The 19,297-nt window shown below is 34.7% G+C and overlaps 1 protein-coding gene across 11 annotated transcripts in view; it reads right to left on the bottom strand.

Annotated features, from left to right (window-relative positions):
* ANO5 (anoctamin 5) overlaps positions 1-19,297 on the bottom strand; it is a 94,068-nt gene that overhangs the window by 36,403 nt on the left and 38,368 nt on the right. For 10 of the 11 annotated variants that reach the window (XM_034932290.4, XM_003830452.7, XM_055094239.3 and 7 more), the window contains 2 exons: positions 11,441-11,554; positions 8,062-8,177 (listed from right to left, as the gene is read on the bottom strand). In XM_034932290.4, coding sequence (XP_034788181.2) covers positions 8,062-8,177; positions 11,441-11,554 — 230 coding nt within the window. The remainder of the gene's footprint in view (positions 1-8,061; positions 8,178-11,440; positions 11,555-19,297) is intronic. The other variant, XM_034932292.4, reaches the window with a different exon arrangement.

Here is a 19,297-nt window from a genome sequence, read left to right as displayed (position 1 = left end):
GACCAGAATCGTCTCAAACTCCTGACCTAAAGTGATCTGCCTGCCTTGGCCTTCCAAAGTGCTGAGATTACAGGCAAATTCTTTCTATTTTAAGAATATTTTAACTTTTATCAAGTCTACCCACAAAAACTTTACTAAAACCCATGAAATCAACAAGGAGAGGAAAAACACCCAAACCCAATACAGGCCTTCAGTATCATGACAGAGAATGTCATGATCCTCAAATTACCTGCAACTAAGGAAATAAAAACAACTTCAACACCTGCTGCTACAAACCCAAGACACAGGAGAGAGGTGAAGATGTTTAAGAAATTATAGGGGAAAAATGTAAAGTAGGGTGGAAAACATAAAGAAACACAGCTAAAATAACCCTAGAGAAAAGTTTAACTAAATGCCCTAATGCAGAATATATGTTTGGATTTGGTCATTTATAATCTATAAGAAAGGATCTGAAAAGAGTGAGACTGGAAGTGGCAGCCTGAGATAAGCAATATTTCTCGAGAAGAATCAGATACAAAGAGAAGACTGGTACTCCTTGGAGGAGTGTCAGTAAACAGAAAAAAGAAAATAAGAGAGGAGAGTTAGAATCTCGTGGAAATGAAAGAAATAGGCTTCACAGGGCAAGGGAAGATGGATGCCCACAGCTGTGAGACTCACAGGAAGCTTCAGGTCCAGCACACACAGAAACAGATTCTCCCTCACTCCCATTCACCAGGTTGAGCATCCCTCATCTGAAAATTCGAAACACAAAATTCTCCAAAATCTGAAACTTTTTGAGTGCCGACATGATGCCACAAGTAGAAAATGCTACCCCTGACCTCATGTGATGAGCCACAGTCAAAACACAGGCACACAATGAGAAAATGACATTTTTAACACTGCAGAAAGGTGTCTACAGACAATACATTGAGAATGTGTGATGGACTAACAGAGAGGGGCACTCTAGTGCTAGAAACTCTGTTTATAAATTAAAAACAAATTGAAATAGGTAGGCCACATCCATAAAAAAACATGCAAAACAAAAGCAAAATCAGAAAATGTGAAGTAAATAATTTAGTCTGATAATTCTCCCCAAATAACATGAAATTGAATAATACTGTAATAAAAACCTAAAAACAGAGTGAACTCTTCTCAAATAAATATTTGCTGATACAAGAAAACCCCAGAAATATAAAAACTAAAAAATGGAATAGAGAAGAGTGGAAAGATATAAAACAAAAATTGATTGAACTCCAGAGATAAGTAGAGCAAATTGTAAATCATATCAGATCACATCAGAAGTAATACTGAAATTAGTAAGTAACAAAGGAAACACAGACACAGTGCCAGTGATCAGAGGGGTCTCCCCCAGGATCCCGAAGCATACCAGCAAGGAGAGAGGGTCATCTCTCTTTTCACCCCACCACAGAGCACTGCTGTGAATAGGCAGAAATACTGAAGCGCTGTGAGTCTGAGCCTATCTGCTGGCTCTTACTCCTAAGTGCCATCTACTGGATAGTAAACCAAATTACAACACCAAAAACATTCTGCCAATATACAAAACTGTGAAACCCAAGGCAAGAATCCAGCTACAAATAAAGACCCTGTACAGAGCCTTGGCTCTCTGAAAGCACCTAGTAATGAAGCCAATTGACTATACTCAACTTATACTACAATTAATGGAACACCAGCCCTCTCAGGCAAGAAAGATTCTGTGCAAGAACTCTAGAAATTCAAAAAGTCAGTGTCCCCTTACCTCCAAATGAGCTCCTCAGCAACGCTTCTTAAGTAGATGGTAACAACAGAAATGACAGACATACAATTCAGAATGTAGATGGAAAGGACACTCATCGAGATTCAAGAGAAAGTTAAAACCCAATCCAGGAATCCAGGAATCCAGTAAAACAATCTAAGAGCTGAAAGATGAAATAGCCATTTTAGGAAAAAACAAAACTGAACTTCTGGAATGGAAGCAATCACTACAAGGATTTTATAATACAACAGGAAGCATTAACAGCAGAATAGACCAAGCTGAGGAAAGCATCTCAGAGCTCAAAAACCAGTTCTTCAAATCAACTGAGCCAGACAAAAGTTAAAAAAAAAAAAAAAGAACAAAACCTCCAAGAAATTTAAGATTACATAAAGAGACCAAACTTATGACTTATTGGCATTCCTGAGACAGGAAAGTAAACAACCTGGAAAAAATGTTTGAGGATATAGTCTATAAAAATGTCCCCAATCTCACCAGAAATTGATATACAAATTTAAGAAAGATGGAGAACCCTGATGAGACACTATATCCCCAAAGCACATAGTCATCAGATTCACCAAGTTCAACACGAACAAAAAAATTTAAAGGCAGCTAGAAAGAAGAGTCAGATTACATCCAAATGGAAGCTCATCAGGCTAGCAGCAGACCTGTCAGCAGAAATCTTACAAGCCAGAAGAGATTAGAAGCCTATTTGTAGCATCCTTAAAGAAAAGAAATTCTAACCAAGAATTTCATATTTCATCAAACTAAGCTTCATAAGTGAAGGAGAAATACAATTCTTCTCAGACAAGCAAATTCTGAGATAATTTTTTACCACTAGACACAGCTTACAAGAGGTCCTTAAGAGAGTACTAAACATGGAATGAAAGAACAACACCTGCTATCACAAAACACACTTAAACACATAGCCCAAAGACACTATAAAGAGACTATACAATCAAGTCTACAAAACAACAAGCTAACAACATGATGACAAGATCAAAATCTCACATATCAATACTAACACTGGATATAAATGGTCTAAACACTGCATGTAAAAGACATAGAGTGGCAAGCTGGATAAAAACACAAGATCCAACTGTCCGCTGTCTTTAAGAGACCCGTCTCACGTCTAATGACACTCACAGGTTCAAAGTAAAGGGATGGAGAAAGATCTACCATGCAAATGGAAAACAAAAACAACAGGAGTCTCTATTCTATCAGATGAAATAGACTTTAAACCAACAAGAATTAAGAAGGGCAAAGCAGGCCATTACGTAATTATAAAGGGCTCAATTCAACAAGAAGACTTAACTATCCTAAATATATATGTACCCAACAATGAAGCACCCATGTTTATAAAACAAGCCCTTCTTAACCTATAAAAATACTTAGAGAGCCACATAATAGTAGTGGGAGACTTCAGCATCCCACTGACAGCATTAGACAGATCATTGATGCAGAGAACTAGCAAAAGAGTTCTGGACTTAAACTCAACACTGGACCAATTGGACCTAATAGACATCTACAGAGCACTAACCAATCACATAATATATATTCTCATCTTCTCAGAGACCACATGTTTAGTCAAAAAGCAAGTCTCAATCAATTAAAAAAGACAAAATCATATCAAGCACACACTCAGACCACAGTGCTTTAAAAATGGAAATCAATACCAAGATATCTCAAATCTGTACCAATACATGGAAATTAAACAACTTGCTCCTGAATAACTCCTGAGTATATAACCAAATTAAGGCACAAATCAAACAATTCTTTGAAATTAATAAAAATAGGATACAACTTACCAAAATCTTTGGGATGCTGTTAACACAGTCCTAAGAGGAAAATTTATAGCTCTAATATGCCTCAATTAAGCAGTAAGAAAGACCTCAAAATACCAATCTAAAATTCCACCTAGAGGAACTAGAGAATAAGAACAAACCAACTCCACAGCTAGCAGAAAAAAACAACTAAAATTATAGAAGAATTGAACTAAGTTGAGATGCAAAAATCTATACACAAGATCAATGAAACCAAGTATTGGTTCTTCAAAAGAATAAATAAGACAGACCACCCTAGCTATATTAACAAAGAAAAAAAAGGAGATCCAAATAAGTCCAATGAGAAATGACAATGATGATATTATAACTAATCCTACAGAAATCAAAAATCCTCCAATACTATTATGAAAAGTTCTATGCACATTAGAAAATCTAGGAAATGAATAAATTCCTGGAAACACAAAAGCTCCCAAGATTAAACCAGGAGAAAGTAAAAACCCAAACAGACCATTATAAGTTTTGAAATTTAATCATTAATTTAAAAATCTACCAATCAAAAAATGCCCTAGACCAGATGAATTCACACCCAAATACTAGCAGATAGACATACAAAGAAGAACTTGTAACAACCCTGCTGAAACTATTCCAAAAACTCAAAAAGGAAAGGCTTCTCCATAACTCGTTCTATGAAACCAGCACCAGGCTGATACCAAAATCTGATAGAGACACAACAACAAAAAGACAATGTCAGGCCAATATCCCTATTGAATACAGACACAAAAGTTGTCAACAAAATACTAGTAAACCAAATCCAGGAGCACATCAAAAAGTTAATACATCCGATCAAACTGGCATTATTCCTGAGATGCAAGGCTGATTCAACAAGTGCAAATAAGTAAATGTGATTCACCACATAAATAGGATTAAGAGGAAAAACTATTAACATATGATCATCTCAATAAATGCAGAAAAAGCTTTTGATAAAATTCAGCATCCCTTTCCATTCATGATTTAAAAACCCTCAATAGTCTTGGTATTGAATGAACATACCTCAAAATAATAAGAGCCATCTATGATAAACCCACAACCAACATCATACTGAATGGGCAAAAGCTGGAATCATTCCCCTTGAGAAATGAAATAAAACAAAGATGCCCACTCTTACCACTCCTATTCAACATTGTGCTTAAGTCCTAGCCAGAGGAATCAGGCAAGAGAAAAAAAATAAAAGGCATCCAAATAGGAAAAGAAGAAGTAAAGCTATCTCTCTTTGTTGACAAATGATTCTACACCTAGAAAACCCTAAAGACTCCATCAAAAGTCTCCTAGATTTCATAAATGACAGATGAGAGAGTTCAGTAAAGTTTCAGGACCCAAAAGCAATGGACAAAAGTGAGTAGCTTTCTATATGGCAATAATGTTCAAGCTGAGAGTCAAATCAAGAACACAATCCCATTTTCAATAGCCACAAAAAATGTATTAGGAATACAGCTAATCCAGGAGGTGAAAGATCTCTACAAGGAAAACTACAAAACACTGATGAAAGAAATCAGAGATGACACAAATAAATGGAACAACATTCCTTGTTCATGGATTGGAAGAATCAGTATCATTAAAATGGCCATACTGCCCAAAGCAATTTACAAATTCAATGTTATTCCTATCAAACTACCAATGACATTTTTCACAGAATTAGAAAAAGCTATTCTAACATTAACATAGAACCATAAAAATGGCCAAATAGCCAAAGCAATTCTAACCAAAAAGAACACAACAAAGAACACAACTGGAAGCATCACACTACCTGGCTTCAAACTATGCTATAAGGCTATGGTAAGCAAAACAGCATGGTACTGGTAAGACACATAGACCAATGGAACTAAACAGAGAAACCAGAAATGAAGCTGCACACCTCCCACCGTCTGGTCTTCAACAAAGCTGATGAAAACAAGCAATGGGGAACAGATTCCGTATTCAATAAATGGTGCTGGGATAACTGACTAGCAATATACAGAAGAATAAAACTTGGACCCTTATCTTTCACCATATAGAAAAATAACTCAAGATGGAATAAAGTTTTAAACGTAAGACCTCAAACTATAAAAATCCTAGAAGAAAACCTAAGAAGTATCTTTCTCTACATCGGCCTGGGTAAATAATTTTTGGCTAAGTCATCAAAAGCAATTGCAACATCAAAAAATAATTGACAAGTGGGACCTAATTAAACTAAAGAGCTTCTGCACAGCAAAAGAAAGTGTCAATAGAGTAAACAATCTACAGTATAGGGGAAAACATTCACAAACTACACATCCAACAAAGGTCTAATATCCAGAATCTATGAGGAACTCAAACAAGTCAACAAGCAATATCCAAATAACCCCATTAAAAAATTGGCAAAGGACATGAACTTCTCAAAATACATACAAGCAGCCAACAAACATATGAAAAAATGCTCATCATCACCAATCCAGAGAAATGCAAATCAAAACCGCAATTAGATAACATCTCATACCAGTCAGAATGGCTATGATTAAAAAGTCAAGAAATATCAGATGCTGGTGAGATTTGGGAGAAAAGAGAACATTTATACACTGTTGATGGGTATGAAAATTAATTCAGCCGCTGTGGAAAACCGTTTGGAGCGTCTGCAAAGAACTTAAAACAGAGCTGCCATTTGACCCAACAATCTCATTACTGGGCATATGCTCAAAGCAATATAAATTGTTCTACCAAAAAGATGCATGCACCTATATGTCCATTGCAGCACTACTCACAATAGCAAAGACATGGTATCAACCTGGGTGACCATTAATGGTGGAGCAGATAAATAAAACGTGGTATATATAAACCAAGGAATACTACACGACCATCAAAAAGAATAAAATTATGTTCTTTGCACAACATTGACACAGCTGGAGGCCATTATCCTAAGCAAATTAATACAAGAACAGAAAACCAAATGTTGTATATTCCCACTTGTAAGTGGGAACTAAATATTGAATACACATAGACATAAGGATGACTACGATATACACTCGAGGAGGTAGTGTGGGAGAGGGGTGTGGGTTAAAAAACTCCCTATTTGTTACTATGCTCACTACTTGGGTGGCAGGATCTGCACCCCAAACCTCAGCATCGTGCAATATACCCACACAAAAAACATGCATGTATACCACTGAATCTAAAATTAAAAAGTTGAAATTATATTAAAAAATTGGGACAGCCTAATGTTTTTCAATAGAAAAACAAATAAATGAATTATGAAAAATTTATAATAAGGCATTCTCTGTTCCACTAAATAGTATCAGATAGATCTTTGTGTATTCATAGAAGGATATCAGTAATATACTATTTAGTGAATAAAGAAAAATATTAGCATGAAAGAGAAGAGAAAGACGCCATTGCTCTCAGAAAAAAAAAATGTTTCTGCTTTTTTATGCAGGAACACAAAAATAGGACTAAATCAATATTATCCAAATCAAGCCTAGTTATTTTTGTGGAGTTTGATGAAGGTAGAATTTCACTTAAAACTTTGTTCATCTCTTAATTATTTGAAATGTTTTTGATAAATATTCTGGTTTTATAACTTAAAGTATTAAATGATTATTATTCAAAACAGTTAAAATAGCCATTCAAGAAAGAGTGTGCATGATTTATCAAAAGCCCCAGTTTATAAACTGACTAAGTGACATTAATTTTCCAAAATGTGTCCTCTGGTTTGACTTAAACAAACTGTTGAGATAACATTTCAATTGTTTTGGATGGATCCATTCAAATCAGTCTCATGAAACAGATACTGTGATGCTGTGTAAGCATAGCAATGCAAGTATAAACCATCAAGGAAAAAACACTGCCTATAGCAGCAAGAGATCTCTAATCTAATAGTTCATTGAATAAAATCATATAAGTCTCCTAATATCTTGTATGCTTGTAGTATTGCTATGCTTTAAAGTGATAACCTGCAACCATAGTCTTCTTGCTTAGCTAATGAAACTATCTAAAGGATTGAGGTCATAGAACAAATGTCTTCACAGCTCACTGAGAGCACACACACACAAACATCCATACACAACCTTTGTCTTATGTTCCAAATTTCTGGACTCTAAGAGAAACAAAAACTAATATGTATTAAACACTAAGTGTTAGCCCCTATGCTAAAAAGTAGTAACATTGCTATTCCCGTTTTACAGATAGTATAGATATTATAACTAATGTGCTAAAAAGTAGTAATATTGTTATATCTATTTTCATAATGGTTAAGTAACCTGACCAAATTTATATAGCTTTCAAGAGACAGAACTTGGATTGGAATTCAGCCTAGCTAAATGCTAAGGTCTAACCTCTTAACCACCATACTGTCGCTGTTGTCTTTCATCAGTTTAGCAACAACATTCTCCTAAATGAATTGCTAATTTATAGTGTAGATATGAAATCAAGAAGTTGTGAAATGTAGTGGGCAAAAATAGTAGTAAAAAACATATTATGCCATTGTGAATAAAAATCACATTATCAAGTTTTAATTGGTCTGATCCTGTGTATGAAACTTACTTAATCAAGTCTAAAGGCTGCTCCTTGTAGAAATAGGAAAATCGAGCCCAATTCTGGTGAAGTGTGTATCTTTCATTGGTAGGATTGGGAGGTTCTGATGGCTTCCAATATTGGCCCTGCAGATATTCAAGAGGAGGGTACATAAAAAACGAAGCAAAAGACAAAGACGAAGTAAATAAACACTGCTGTTCTAAGAATGTTAGTAAACAAGGGTATGTTTTCTTTTACTTTTAGATTTCATATTCAATTGATGTGAAATTATTTCACAAACTAATAATATTTATTTATTAAATTATCACACAAAGCTATCTCAAAATGCAAGTAAAAGTGTAAGACTTTGGCTTTACTCAAGCCATTCTTTCACCTGGAATGCCCTTTCTTCTCTACTCAAATCCTAATATAATATTCATGGCCCAGAGAGCCATATCACTATATAGCTGGATAGGACTTTAGAAATGGGCTAACACTTTTTTTTATAGATGAAAAAATTAAACTTCAAGGAACATTAAGCAACTAATCCAAAGTCATACTGCTATTACTGGAAGAGACTCCTGTTCTGTCCTCACTGATAGCCATTTCCCAAAGAACTTAAAATATTACAACAAACTTTACCATTTAAGGGGCTTGGTATTGCTTCATGCATAAGTTCTTTTCCCATTGTTAGATACTGACTAATATTATTAATATCTTTTCATGGCCTAGCAAAGTATTGTGTACACTGTGGCTGTTTAAGACATTCTGTTTTTACTGCAGACAAATGAACTGCTGAAGGCAGCACTGAATAAATATCCAGTTTAAAATTTAGCACGTTGGAGATATACCTAACGTTAAATGACGAGTTACTGGGTGCAGCACACCAACATGGCACATGTATACATATGTAACTAACCTGCACATTGTGCACATGTACCCTAAAAGTATAATAAAAAAAGAAAGTTAAAAAAATAAATAAAATAAAATTTAGCACGTGTGAAAATCTTTATATGATAAGGTGTTAAATTTTATATCACCCAGATTCCAACTTTTTTCTTCTTCTGTAGGTAATCCAACTGAATCTTAAGAAATTAAACAACCAAAAAAGCAGCCTATGTGGGTATTTTGAAAAATGATTCTGTAAAGCACATAAGGGAAAATCCAGTGCCTAACACTGCATTCAGAAGAAAAGAAAGATTAAAAAGTAAAATCACCGGTAAGTTATAGCTATCTCCAGTGATAGCTCAGTGACATCGAATTTCCAATGAGCCTATATGACTCTACTGAAAGGCTACATGTATAGTTTAAAATTGCTGATGACTGAAGACATTAGTTTGGCTTTATGATATGGCATTGTAAGAATAGAATTAATTTTAAAAAACTCAAAATCTTCAAAAAAAAAAAAGTATGAGCTCTTTTGTGAAGAAAGATGGACAGAATGCAATGCAAAGTGTTTATTAACCTACTTTAGATCTTTCTGCTTTACCAAACGTCCATGTTAGTATTTAGAATCTATAATCTCCTAAGAGTTTCTTTGCCCCAGGAAAAAAAAACTGTGACAGTGGGCCCTCTGTATCTGCAGGTTCTGCACCCACAAATCTAACCAACAGCAGATTGTAAATATTTTTAAACAGCAGTAAACACACACACACACAAACTTAAAAACAATACAGTGTAACAACGATTTACATTTATATTGTATTGGGTATTATAAATAATCTAGAGATGAATTAAAGTATGCTGAAGAATGTGTGTAGGCTATATGCAAATACTACTACATTTTATATAATGAACTTGATCATGCTGGGATTTTGGTATCCAAGGGTCCGGGGATTGGTTCTGGAACCAATCCTCAGTGGATATTTACTATATATGTGTTCAAGGGCTGTTGAAAAAAAGAAGAGGCTGTTTGGTTTTTCTAATACTTAAGTTACTAAATTGACACTCCTGTTGAAAATGGCGACTCATTTTGGAAAATTTCCTCTACTCTTACAGAAAAACTAATCAGTGTTGAACTGACCTGGAGTAAATTCTCATACTACTGAATAAATATTGAATATTGGCCAGGAGTTCAATTACAGCCTGGCCAACATAGCAAAACCCCGTCTCTACTAAAAATACAAAAATTAGCCAGGCATGATGGTGTGTGCCTGTAATCCCAGCTACTCAGGAGGCTGAGGCAGGAGAATTGCTTGAACCCGGGAGACGGAGGCTGCAGTGAGCCAAGATTGCACCACTGCACTCCAGCCTGGGGGACACAGCAAGACGCCATCTCAAAAACAAAAGTAAACAAAACAAAAATTAAACATTAACAGAGGAAAACTAGCACAACAGACTAAGTCCTATAAAAGGAAGAGCTTGGCTTTGGGCTTTTGGGAACTATTACAGCAACACTGTATTTCAAAAAAATGGGGAATTATTTAGCTGCCACTTGTTTCAATTGAAATATTTGTTTCTTCTATTACTGAGAACTATATTTCTTACAAAGAGAATACATCACCAAAAAGTCTTTTTAAGTATGGAAGAGTAAAACTGTAACAAAAGAAACAACAAAAATAGACATTCCAAGGGATGATCTCAAAGTAGAATATGTACACATTCAGCCCCAGGATTTCCACTGCCAATAGGTGGTGAAATTTAAACACTGGCTATTCAAATGAGAAGGTTTCCATCAAAAACACCCAGAAATTAGGCGGAGTATTGGTTCCAAGGCCAAGTTTTCAGGTTTGGTTCAACAGGTGAATCATGTAAAATGTCACTTCTCTATTAAACTTATAAACTCAATGTTTTTGTACAATGATTTGCCAGCCCCCAAAAAACGTTCTTCTGAATATCAGTTGTCATAACACCTGAAGCATTCTTATGCACTGAAGCCTTTAGTTTATATTGCAGTTGCACACATGCTTTATTTCTAGGAGAGTCCTAGTCTATGAGCTTGGATTCATGGTTGTGTTCCAATAATGCCTAACAGAATGCTTTACATATAATTGAAGCCAATCATGTATTTGATGAATGAATATGTGAATGCATGTAATTTAAATTCTTTACAGCTTCAAAACTTTATAAATGAGAAAAGAACTAAAGGGCTCAGATAGAAATTTCCAAATATTATGTTCTAAAATGTTCTTTTAATGTGACTGCTATTTTCAATATGGGTTCTAATAAAAAGTCATGTGCAAATGTAAAAGTTTTTAAAATAAATGTCCATTTGAAACCTTAAAGATATATTTACTATATATCTCAGCATAGCTCGTAAAGCTCTCAGCTCAGAACCAAGAAGTCTTTGGGGATTTTCCCACCATGAGAGAAAACTAAGCAATTGAAGTAAAGGAAGATTCTCTCTCCCAGTAATGAACATGGCAGGAGGAAAATAAGCTCAGATTTTCACAATCAAACCTATACATACATCATGGAGTGGATAGGCAGATGAGTAAGTGTTAGAGTTTAGCAGTCTTTCAATCCCAAACCTTTTCTTCCCATCTTCTATGCCAAAAGGACATCTTGAGAGAATATAGTACACCTACAAGGTAAGTGCAAAGAGACACTATCACATCTCAGAACTTTATGCTTTCCACATTTCTTTCAATCACAATTTAACAATGTCTACTTTGAATGTAGATACAGGCTCTAATTATAGAAAGAAGCGTCTCTTGGTTGTCAGGAAGATGTAGAGTGAGGGATTATACGGAGTTTGCAGATATTTTAGCTTCTGAGTCTGAGAGCATTCATTTGATGGGGTGCAGGGGTGAACAGATCATAATTTATTTTGCTTCTCCTGTCCAAACCTCCTCTTTAGTTCTTTGTGCCAGAATTTCTACTATAAGTAGGGCTTCAAGTAGGATACTAATGTCACTACTAACAGTTCAGTTGGGGGAATATGGAGGAGGATTGATATTTATCCAAGCTGTCTTGAATACTTCCTCAATTAATTATTTTTACAAGGGCTTTTACCTGATATCTGAATTTATTAGCCAAAGTGATCCTATCTCTACAGCCACTTTGTAACAACTTGCATATTTCTATCAGTTTTATCCTGAATATGATTTGGGCTTTGGTATCCTCTGCTCTTGTATTGCTGTGAATTCAATCTCATCTGCTTTTTATCTTCCAGCAACTTTTCAAAATTTCTTCTTTCTAATTGCTAAATTTGTTTTTTTCAGCACTGTTTTATACATAGTCCCCTACCTTTCCTTTCTTTTACATTTCACCATTCAAGGCCTTTTTGATTGGAACAGTTGTAGTTCTTGAATCATCATCATCTAAATTCATCATTCATGTTAAGAGCAGCTCCATATTCCATCTCGGTAAACAGATCATAATTTATGCTAGGTAGTTTTAATTTTTACAAATAATGTCATAAATATGACCTGTTTTACATATTTTAGATTATTTCCTTAGGAAAGATTCACCACAATAAGAACTCTCTCTTGGGATGTTAACAAAGTGGAAATATTTACACTACCAGGTATTAAGATGTATTATAAAGCTATGATAAGTAAAGCATAGTATTCTAAAATTTAAAAAAAAACCTGAATTTCGGCCTGAAAATACATTATTTGAAAAAATTATTGCAAAAGATGGAGAGGGACTACTGCAATAGAAAGAAAGTGTCAGGAGATCTGCAAACATCTGAAATGTCAGGCAGAAAAGTGATTTCATTCATAGGGAGAAGTAAGCAAGTGTCAGGGATTATCTTTCTTTGTGTTAAGGAGGAGCTGCTATACATGACAATATTGGCTCAAGTTGAGGGTAGGTCAGTGTTCAGGTTCCTATAGGGAGAAGAGAAGCTTAATTAAAGTTTGGTCAAGTCAGGTCAACTGCTTGTTCTGATGGATCAATGGGGATAAACAGTTCAGCTAACCACTCATAAAACGAAGAATAAGAATTTGGAGGAAGTGAAGTGTGTCTGGCCTTTGTTACCAGAAACTGTTAATAACAACAAAAGGAAGAAACTGCAGGGGTAAGGATAGATGTAAAAGAACTAGATTTTCCCTGGTGCCAAAAGGGAAAGTGACTTGCCCCACCTCCTTTTTCTTGGAGTACAAAGGGGTCTTCAAAACACTAATGAAAAATGGATATGTGTGGTTTTCAAATTTTTGGCACAAAATTAAACTCATACTAACTTGTTATAACATGTCCGAACAGGATTTAGTTTGAGAGACTAAGAAGGACACATCAGTTTGCAAAGGGCCGCTGTCAGAGCAACATAAACTCTGCTAAAATTGAAGCAAGAATATCAAATTTATGATGAAGCTTGTGGGGAAGAATGGTGAACTCACTGATGCTTTACCAAAAGCTTATGAAGACAATCCCTCTAAAGAGATCAACAGTTTATAAATGAATAACTCATTTTAAGAAGGGATGAGATAATGTCAAAGATGAAACCTACAGCAGCAGACCATGCACATCAATTTGCAAGGAAAAAATTCACCTTGTTTATGTCCTAATTGAAGAGGACCAATGATGAACAGCACAAATAATAGCCAACACCACAGATATCTCAACTGGTTCAGCTTTCACCATTCTGACTGAAAAATTATAGTTGAGCAAATTTTCCAATCAATGGGTGTGAAAATTGTTGTACTCAGTTCACCTGCAGATAAAAGCAGTTTTCAATGGAAAATTTAAATAAGTAGGATCAAGATCCTTAAGAATTTCTTTGAAGAATTATGACAGGAGATGAAACACGGCTTTGCCAGTGTTATCCCGAAGATAAAGCACAATCAAAGCAATGGCTACCAAGCGGTGGAAGTGGTTCAGGGAAAGCAAAAGCAGACAAATCAAGAGCAAAGGACATGGCAACAGTTTTTTGGGGGATGCTCAAGGAATTTCGCTTGTTGACATTCTGGTGGGCTGAACAACAACAACTTCTGCTTATTATGATAGTGTTTTGAGAAAATTAGCCAAATTTGCGAAAAACTCCTTGGAATGCTTCAGCAGAGAGCCCTTCTTCACAGGTACAATGTTCCTTCTCCTCCTCTCATAAAACAAGGGCAATTTTTGCAAGAGTTTCAATGAGAAATCATTAGGCATCCACCTTTCAGTCCTGATTTGGCTCAGTCTGACTTCTTTTTGTTTCTTAATCTTTTTTTTTTTTTTTTTTTTTGAGACGGAGTCTCGCTCTGTCGCCCAGGCTGGAGTGCAGTGGCGCGATCTCGGCTCACTGCAAGCTCCGCCTCCCGGGTTCACGCCATTCTCCTGCCTCAGCCTCCCGAGTAGCTGGGACTACAGGCGCCCGCTATCACACCCGGCTAATTTTTTGTATTTTTAGTAGAGACGGGGTTTCACCGTGTTAGCCAGGATGGTCTCGATCTCCTGACCTCGTGATCCGCCCGCCTCGGCCTCCCAAACTGCTGGGATTACAGGCGTGAGCCACCGCGCCCGGCCTGTTTCTTAATCTTAAAATGTATGGAAGGGGCATCCATTTTTCTTCAGTTAATAATGCAAGTAAGACTGCATTGACATGGTTAGATTCCCAGGACCCTCAGTTCCTCAGGGAAAGACTAAATGGCTGCTATGATCACTTACAAAAAATGGCTGGAACCTGAGAAAGCTTATGGTGATAAATAAAATTTACATATATATTTTTTAAATTCTGTTTTTCCAGAAAATTTTGAAGTCCCCTCCTATTTCTTTTAGAAAACTTATAAATTCTTCCTTTGTCCCTTTGAGATGTGTGTCTTTTAAAAAGCTAAATAAGGGTCTTACCAATTTTATAAATCAGGCATTTTTTTCTTAGGTTTTCTCGGAGTAATCACTTTTGAATGTAAGTATCAAAAAAGGCAGCATACTCATCTCCCAGTCTCCATGGGAGTTTAGCCTAAGCACCTGGCTCCATGCTGTAACTACTTCTGGACATAGAGATATGAGTTTTGTTTTTTCTTGGAATAAAAGCAAGTAACACAGATGAACACTTCAATTACCAGGTGAATTTAGGATGAACTGTGTGGCAAATGGTACTGTCAAGTCAAACTTGCGGGAATATGAGTATAGAAATATATGACATAGAAATATGAGTATTATCTATGTCATATGGTAAAGAGTAGTTCTGTGTAATAAACAGTTTTCTAGAATGTGAAATGATTCCTTTAACTGTCCCTGTTTTAAGGGACTACAGAACTCAGAGAAAGTTCAACATTCTAAGTACTGACACAAAAACAGATGGAGTAAATCAGCAGAATAAAATTCAGAAGTAGAGCTATGAATATATAGATACTTAGGTTAAAAGAAAAGGTGGCATGGTAAAACAGTATGAAAAGTTGAATGTTTTCAATAATTGGTGCAACCTGACTGACTATACACTTGAGAGAAAAAAATTGACTTACATTTTGTACAAGGCACAAAAATTAATTACAGGTAGATAGTAGTTGTCAATGTAAAAAGGTAAAATAATACAACTTTTAAAAGATAATATATGAAATTAATTTCATTATCTTGGTGTGAGTTGAATATTAAGAGCATTATTCATAACATAAAAAATTGAGAAAGTGGGGTATATTCAAATTAAAAACATCTGTTTATCTAAAAACATTCAAAAGGGAAACACAAAGTAACAAAAGATCAGTAGAGTATATAATGAATAAAGGACTCAGATCAAGAATATATAAATAACTACTGCAAATTGACAAGGGAAGATCTAATTGAAAACAGACCAGAGACTTTAGCAGGTACTTCACAAAATTGCATATCTAGATGGCCAATAAACATATACAAGGAGATCAATCTCATTTACATCAGGGAAGTGCAAATTAAAACAATAATGACACATACAGAAATAAATTTCTATACCAAAGAATGAAAATGAATGAACAAAAGTTCATACAAGAGCTTAACTGATCACTCAAATAAAGGTTAGTTAAAGAAGCCAGACTACCAACAACACATACTGTATGATTGCATTTTTATAAAATTTAAAAACAAGCCAAACTAATCTCTGCTGTAAGAAGTTAGTCTATCTCTGCAGAGGAGACAAGGAATAGTGAATGAGAGGAGACACTAGAGCTTCTGGATGGCTAAGAATATTTTCTCTCTAGGTGTTGGTGGTGGTCACATGGCTGTGTTCACCTTGTGATAATTACGACTTATGGACCTCTATCATTTTATGTGTCCATTAAGAAAAGAGACAACACAAAAGACTGATAATTTCTTGTGTCCAGAAAGGTATGTAGGTGGAAAACCAAGTACTCCCATATATTGTAACCAGGACTCCAAATTACTACATCTTTCTGCAAAGTGTGATAGTGTAATACATATAAAAATTTAAATGTGCATGTCCTTAGATCTCGAAATTTTACATGTGTATCTCTTTTAGCAGAAAACTTAAATTTATGCTGAAATGTATAAATACCAGCTTGCAAACTGAGTTGCTTATAATATCAGAAAAGTTGGAAACAACCTGAATAGCTATCAGATGTGAAAATGTTTAATAAAATTATATCTATACTATAGAATATAAAGAACCATTAAAATGAATAGATAGATTAATATCTACTGTCACAAAAAGATATGAAAGAATATACTGTTAACTGATGAGTGTTTTCCACTGAAAAATAAGTAAAATGGGGATTAATATAACTTATCTTTTCATTTTATGATATACATCTCTTTAATGTTTGATACTTTCACAATGAGGATGAAACTGTGCTTCAGTCGTACGATTAAAAAATTTAATTAGGTAAATGACCATAAAAGTGATATTGAAATATTGGAAAATGCTTATAATATAAAATGATGTGATGAAATAATGTATATCTTATTAATTCATTACTTAAAAATACTTATGAGTGTTATATACTGGGCATTGAGCATACAATGGTAAGACTAATGGGAAGATGAACACTAATAAAAAAACAGAAAAATAATTATTTAATTTTCAAAATCTTCTGATTCCTCTGAAGTGAATCATGTAGTTCTCAGCCACATTAATAATTCTGATCTGTGCCATAAGAGGTATGGTGAGATTTGAAGGGCTGACCCTATCAGAGTTGATTTTACAAAGATCATTCTGGATGTCTATATTAGGGAGTAGCAAAAGCATGGGTAGGAAGACCAATTAAAATGCATTTCAGTAGATCTCACGAATGACGACTATAATTTTGGATAATTTGGTAATAGTGAAGGTGGAGATAGAAGTGGACAGATTCAAAGAGAGTTAGGAGTTAAACTGATACAACCTAGTGATGGGTTGAACATGGGTGGTAAAGGAGAGGTAGTATAAAGAAATCTTAGGCTTCTGGCTGATGCCTGAATGGAGGTGCTCTTCATGGGAAAAGGGATACTTAGAAGAGGACCCGGTTTGCATCACTTTTGTCTGTCTGCTTTTTGGTACTGATAGTCAGGAGGACATGTGGGAATGGTAGTTAAAAGTCTGGCTTTAGGCATGTGGAACATGAGTGCTTTCAATAGGCACACAGACGTGATTTGTAGGTGTTGGATTTATGAATCTGAAATTTTTTAAACATTTTACAAACTGAAATTTAAGATAAAAGAATTTTTTAAAAACACTATCAAAAAGCAACTGTGTTGGGATGAAGTACACTTAGAATGTATAAAATCCAGCTGTAAAATATTATTTGACAAAAAAAGACACTGACATGAATCCATATATTACGTATTATTAGTGCAATGGAAAACTTTCCATTATAAATGGACTGAAATTTGGCATTGGTGTCCTATAAAAATTAATTCTCTATCTTTAAGGAGGACATTGTAACTAAAATGATTAGATGTATCTTATTTGTTTCTCTTTCTATACACATAGAAATTCCTTGGCCATATGTTCAATTTAAATCTCATATTGATAGTGTAAGCTTTTTCACTGACACAGCTGGATAAATCTAGAGCTTTGTTAATGTTAAAAAGTCTAACCTTTTTCCATAATAAAAGGTGTAAACACATAATCATATATGTTCATCATATACACATTCACAAATCTACATATTGGTGTATATATAAACAAACATAACACATATATGGGTTATATACTATTTACTATATATTGTGAAGCTCAGATGCCATGATTGTTGTGAAATGCTTTGAAAAGTATGAAATTCTATATTAATGTAAGATGCTCTTGTAATATTATTCAGTTTGTATATCCATTGAAACAAGTGTTATGGATGAGGATAAAAAGGAAGGGACTTTGTCTACATTAACCTCCCAAATATCTTCCTCAATAAAGCAAGAACAATGTTGCTACACTATGAAGGAAGATAAAGTGTGCTTTAAAGTTGAATTCGACTAAGGTATTGACACTGTTCACAAAGAACAAGTAGAGGTAAATGAATACTGACATTTCTATTCCTGATCAAGTTCCTAATTTGTTCCTACGAGTTCACTGGCTTTTTATGAACAATTTTTCAATGTAACAAATACCTCTAAAATACTTTTCAGTTTTCAAAGTGCATTACATATATTATTTCATTTGATTTTCACAATCATGTCAGTATTATCATTATTTGTTTTAAGAGAAATGATCATATTTAGAAAGTAGCAGAGTTACGACTTGAAATAAGGTCTTCTGATTCCATGTCATTTGCTCTTTATTCCCATAAATCCTGACTTAGGTTTTGTTGTTGTTTAATCCTGGTTAAAAAAAAAGGAAGAACATTTTTAGTTTGTGGATTCATATCCTCAATTCTAGGAATCATATTTTGTTGACTATTCCTGTCAGTGAATTTTAAAAATATTTATTTAGGAACTAGAAAAAACATGGAATCAGACCTCTAATTCCTCAGGAAAATAAAGTAAGTAATCTCAAGGAAAAGAATCTTGTGATTGTTAGAACCCTGATGATTAAATTAATAAACAAAATCAAAAGATAACAAGTGTTGGAGAGTACCTAGAGAAAGTGTTGGAGAGGACGTTGGAGAGGACGTGGAGAGAAGGTGGAGAGTGTGTAGTCTTACACACTACAGATGAGAATACAAATTGGTATAGCCATTATGAAAGACAATATGGACGGTCCTCAAAAAATTAAATATAGAGCTACCACATAATCCAGCAATCCCATTACTGGGTATATGCCTAAAGGGAATGAAATCAGTATGTCTAAGAGATATCTGCCATCCTATGTTTACTGCAGCACTATTCATGATACCCAAGATGTGGAATCAATCTAAATGTCCATCAATGAATGAATGAAGAAAGAAAAGGTGTACACACAGAATTAAATAAATTTTATGGCTAGATATAGCCATAAAAAGAATGAAATGTTGTCATTTGTGACAATATGAACCTAGAGGACATTAAGGTAGGAAGAGAA

The sequence above is a fragment of the Pan paniscus genome, chromosome 9, assembly GCF_029289425.2.
Source record: "Pan paniscus chromosome 9, NHGRI_mPanPan1-v2.0_pri, whole genome shotgun sequence".
Lineage (NCBI taxonomy): Eukaryota > Metazoa > Chordata > Mammalia > Primates > Hominidae > Pan > Pan paniscus.
Note: the sequence above shows the minus strand (reverse complement) of the source record. Positions and strands in the feature narration are given on the sequence as shown.